This window comes from Drosophila montana, unplaced genomic scaffold (genome assembly GCF_035044405.1).
Source record: "Drosophila montana isolate Dmon_TW-CO22-7 unplaced genomic scaffold, ASM3504440v1 contig_3733_1, whole genome shotgun sequence".
Lineage (NCBI taxonomy): Eukaryota > Metazoa > Arthropoda > Insecta > Diptera > Drosophilidae > Drosophila > Drosophila montana.
In genome coordinates this window covers 6,254,868-6,259,273 of record NW_026998620.1, presented here as the reverse complement: position 1 = coordinate 6,259,273, position 4,406 = coordinate 6,254,868, and the positions used below count along the sequence as shown (strand labels likewise).

The 4,406-nt window shown below is 50.2% G+C and overlaps 1 protein-coding gene across 1 annotated transcript; it reads right to left on the bottom strand.

The window, feature by feature from the left end:
* Positions 1-247: 247 nt before the first annotated feature.
* ich (ichor) lies at positions 248-2,217 on the bottom strand. The gene is made up of 2 exons (XM_064694696.1): positions 1,850-2,217; positions 248-1,789 (listed from the first exon to the last, which is right to left on the bottom strand). Exons 1-2 carry the CDS (start codon positions 2,215-2,217, stop codon positions 346-348), a joined length of 1,812 nt encoding a protein of 603 aa, XP_064550766.1. The 3' UTR covers positions 248-345.
* Between the last annotated feature and the right edge of the window lie 2,189 nt (positions 2,218-4,406).

Here is a 4,406-nt window from a genome sequence, read left to right as displayed (position 1 = left end):
GGCATTGCTTCACCCTGGTTCTCGGGGGGCCAGCTCCAGGCTGGCTCTGGTCAAGCAATGCAATACACGAGAAGCTGCCGCACCCAAAGACCCGGCCATGCACACACCCAGACGCCGATTGCTCGGATGCGCCGGATTGTGGTGGCCGGGTGGCGTTGGCGGGCACTTTCTCCGGCACAGCACACAGAGGCGCGACAGCAGACGGCGGCTGCACGGCAGTGCAGCGGATCTGGCTGGCGGGCTCTGTGTGCTCTGTACTCTGCGTGGCTGCGTCAGCGGGCAGAAACAGTAGCTGCTTTTGTTTTGCTGTTGCTAGTGGCGAGCGGGTTGTGGATGTGGCCGCGGTCAGTCACGCCCAATTCTCTTATGTATCTGTTGATGTTTGAGCAAGTGCGCCTTCTGGCGAAAGGCCTTGGCGCACACGTCACAGCGGAAGGGCTTCTCGCCGGTGTGCGTACGCAGGTGCACCTTGATGTTTGACTTGTTGAGGAAGCCCCGATTGCATATGCTGCACCGATGGACCGGCTTCTCCTTGCCCAGCAGACCGCTCAGATCGCTGGCACTGAAGCTGGCCACGCCCGTCGGCGACATGCCGCTCAGCTGATTCGCCCCACTCTCCCCCTGCAGCTGCCCCTGGGCGGCCTGTTGCTGCTGCTGCTGCTGCTGGCTAGACTTCTTCTGCGCCCTGGATCGCTTGGCCTTGGGCGTGCCAGAGGGCGCATTCGTGGTGCTTGTCGTATGTGGATAATTGCTCAGCATGTCCGGACTGCACAGTCCGCCGTCCTTCAGTCCGGACCCGGACAGTCCGCCGTTGGGCGTCAGCTGGTACGCTGACTGCTGCTGCTGCTGTTGCTGCTGCTGTTGCTGCTGTTGCTGGCTGGAGTTGGGGTTGTTGGTCAAGTAGCGCGGATTGATCATCAGGTTGTTGTCCGTAGTGCTGACCACAGAGCCCGGCGGACTGCAACTGCTGCTGGCCGCCGACAGCTCGTTGCAGTATGAGGTAGAACTAGGCGTCTCGGTCTTGAGCTGGGTGGCTGTCGCCGCCGTCGAGCCCGCGCCTGGTGGTCCATGCTGCAGGCGATTCTGGAGCAGCGGCATATAGCCATGGCTGAGTAGACTCTGCAGCGTGGAGCTGCTCGCGTGCACCGGCAGCGGTGAGTGGGGCAGCATGAAGTCGCTAAGCGAATCCTGCTGCGAGACGAGCACCTTGCCCTCCTGCTGTATGCAGTTGCCATCGATCCAGGCGTCCAGGTCCATCCAGCTGTCGCGCGTATCGTTGCCCTCCTCCTTGTCCAGCTGATTGGGCACCGTGGTGTCCGCTATCGCGGATCCAATGATCGCCGCAATGTCATCGATGCTGTTCATGTCCACGTACTCGGTCAGATCCTTGTAGATGCGCACTCCGCTGCCGTGCAGAGAGTCGGCCACCTGGTCGATTGGCGTCAGCGTCGATCCGCTGCTGGCCAGAGAGGAGACACCACCACCATTACCTCCACCTCCGCCGCCGCCGCCGCCTCCGCCACCATTGCCGCCTGTGTGGCCAGTGGCGTTCATAACACAGCTGTCCGCTACGGAGTAGAGCTTAGAATCTAACTGACTATCGGCAAAGAGCTTGACATCGTTCAGGCAGGCGTCCGCATCCGCGCTGAGCACGCTCTCGGGCAGGCCTGTGGATGAGGATACGATATTCTGCTCCTGAGAGGAGCCGCCATTGCCGCCACCGCCGCCGCCCGTCCCGCTGCACGTCGTCGCGGCCGTCGTGGACGTGGGATTCGCATTCGGATTGTTGCTGTTGTTCGACTGCTGATGCTGATGCTGGTGCTGGTGCTGGTGCTGCTGGTGGTGTTGCTGGTAGGCGCTCTGTATGTAGTTGTTGTTGCTCTCGTCGGGCAGCCGCTGGGCGATTGCATGGTAGTGGTGCCCGGAGATGCCGTTGATGGACAGGTGGCCGGTGTAGCCGGTGAATGGTGGCAGCGGCTTCAGGTCGGACAGCGCATTCAGCGAGGAGCTGTTCAGCAGCAGATTGTCCAGCACATCCAGCGAGTTCTTCTGGTCCGCATCGCTGGGCAGCGAGTCGAGGTCGTGCTCCAGCAGCAGCTTGTGCCCGTCCAGCAGATACTGGTCCTGGCTGCCGGTCTGCGTTGGTCCCCAGCAGGGGCTCATCAGTAGGCTTTCGACTTCTGATTCACTTGGCCCGTTCATGCTGCACAACTTCATTGTCAGTTGACCCAGCCGATGGATAGAAATTTTTGGTTCTTCTTCTTCTTGCGGAAAATATCTAATGTTCTTGCTGAAATATATAAAAGAAACAGAAAAATATCATCATTAGGCGAGAAAATATATTGACAAAGCACATTTGAGGTCATCTCAGCTAGGACTCAGCCATGCACATAGTTCAGCTACATACTATATATACCCATTAGAGATCAGCAAGGGTAAGTATTATATTAACAACTAGTTAAATATTCTACTACGCTTTATATTCTAAAAGAAGCTGTGGGTTATTCTTACTGTGGTGACTTGGAAATGTTAATACAAATTCGGATATATTTCCAACTATTATTTTACTGTTACAAAAACTTAATTCAATAGCTTTAAAGGTAAATAATATAAGTTGTAATATTTAAAAAAATATAAAAATTGTAATTAGTACGCAATGATATGTACTTTTGGTCCCAAAAAGAGGTGCAAGCAGAAGGAACTGCATAAGCCAAAATAAGGAATTTAAATGGAAATATAATTAATTGAAGTATAAGACATTTTGAAATGTGACTAAAAGATCATTCTTATATAAAATTTATGTTTAGCTGGAATATTTCCCAAAATGATTAATAAGATCAATAGCTGTTTTTCATGTCAAATCTTAGGAATTCATCAATGTCTATGTAAATACACATCGGTTTATACTAAGCGCGGCTTAGACGCCACTTCCGTTAGGTTTATAATCCATCTTTCAGTATCTGGGAGATCTACAGGTGCCCCATCAAGCGGCAGCTGCACTTGCTGACAGCTTGCGGCACTAGGCAAACAAGCTTATGGCCCCTAATCTGAGTTTAATACAAATCCCAATGCGTATTCTCCAAAATACGAATATTAATCGAAGTCCATTTGGGCCGCCTGTGGTCTGTCCGAGCTGCATATCAAAACATTTCCACGGCGATTACTCATGGTGAGACGCTGCCAAGATGGGAGAGGGGGAAATACAAAAAAATAACAACAAATCGATGACCAGAATGGCCAATAATAATTTCCAAACGGTATTTGGGTCACAACATTAATAATCAGTTAAATTAGCATATAAATTGGTAGAAATAAACGCAGCGGCAGAGACGCAGCAGAACTTGAGCCCAGCTACATAGTTGGATTCGGATGGATATATATGGCTAGAGTCTATACCCAGACAAAGATATGAGGGACCGACAATGAAAGTACAACAACAACAACACGTAGTATGCGAGACAGGTGCAGAGTGACCCCCTCCCGCCTTCATATTCAAATAAGAAACTACAAAATATTCAAGACCAATTGAATAAAAAAAAATCCAAAAAAATCGAAGAGACCCCAACAACAACAACAACAACAACAATTGCGAGTGCGAGTGTAGAATTTGAGTTTGGTTAGCTTTTTGGGAGAAGCGAACGGTAAAGCAAATGAGCCAACAAAAATAAAGACTTTTTCTCATTTTGTGCATAAACAGTTAAGTTGAGTTTTTGAGGCTTGGCCACTTTTATGTGTGTGTGTGTGTGTGTAGAAAGAAGAAAGCATACAACACCAAATTGGCCAATATACTTACTCGCTCGCAGCTAGACTCGTTTGGCATTGGTCAGCGTGTGAGAGAGTACAGACAATTTCGCTTTCAACAGGTTGTCGTAGCAACATGTTGCTAGCTCAGAAGCTGAGAAGCGGCGAAAAGAGCAGCAGAAGAAGCCACCGACGGCGACAGCGACAGCGACTGCGACTGCGACTGCGTTAGCGGCAGCGACGTTAGCGTCAGCTAAACATGAGCAGCTAAGCGTGGCAGCGGCAACGGCAGCGGCAGCGGCAGCAGCCAAACTACCGTTACACGAGAGACCTGCTGACATACTTCCGTGTTCGGCAGAGCCGAGACGAAGCTGCCACGAAGCTTCGACCAAAGCTCAAGCGCAGCTTTGCGTGCACTCACATAAAATAAAAAAAAATTAAAAATGGCGGCCAATGCGTCTAGGCTTAATTTGAAATGAGAATAATTCCACCTGACGGTTCAAAAAAGGCGATTTATTAATTATGCGACTAATGAAATTAATAATAATACGTAAATAATGAATGCACAATTATTATTTTCACTATAATAAATAAATAATTGTAGCATTAAGGTGGAATTAGACTAGGGCTAAGGCTTAAAATATTTCAAATTTCAAGCAGTGTTG

Bases quoted from the DNA above. Each gene is read 5' to 3' on its own strand.
- ich (XM_064694696.1), bottom strand. From the start codon at position 2,217: ATGAAGTTGTGCAGCATGAACGGGCCAAGTGAATCAGAAGTCGAAAGC. The intron at 1,790-1,849 runs GCAACACCACCA...GTCGAACAACAG, and splicing joins TACATACAGAGCGCCTACCA to CAACAATCCGAATGCGAATC.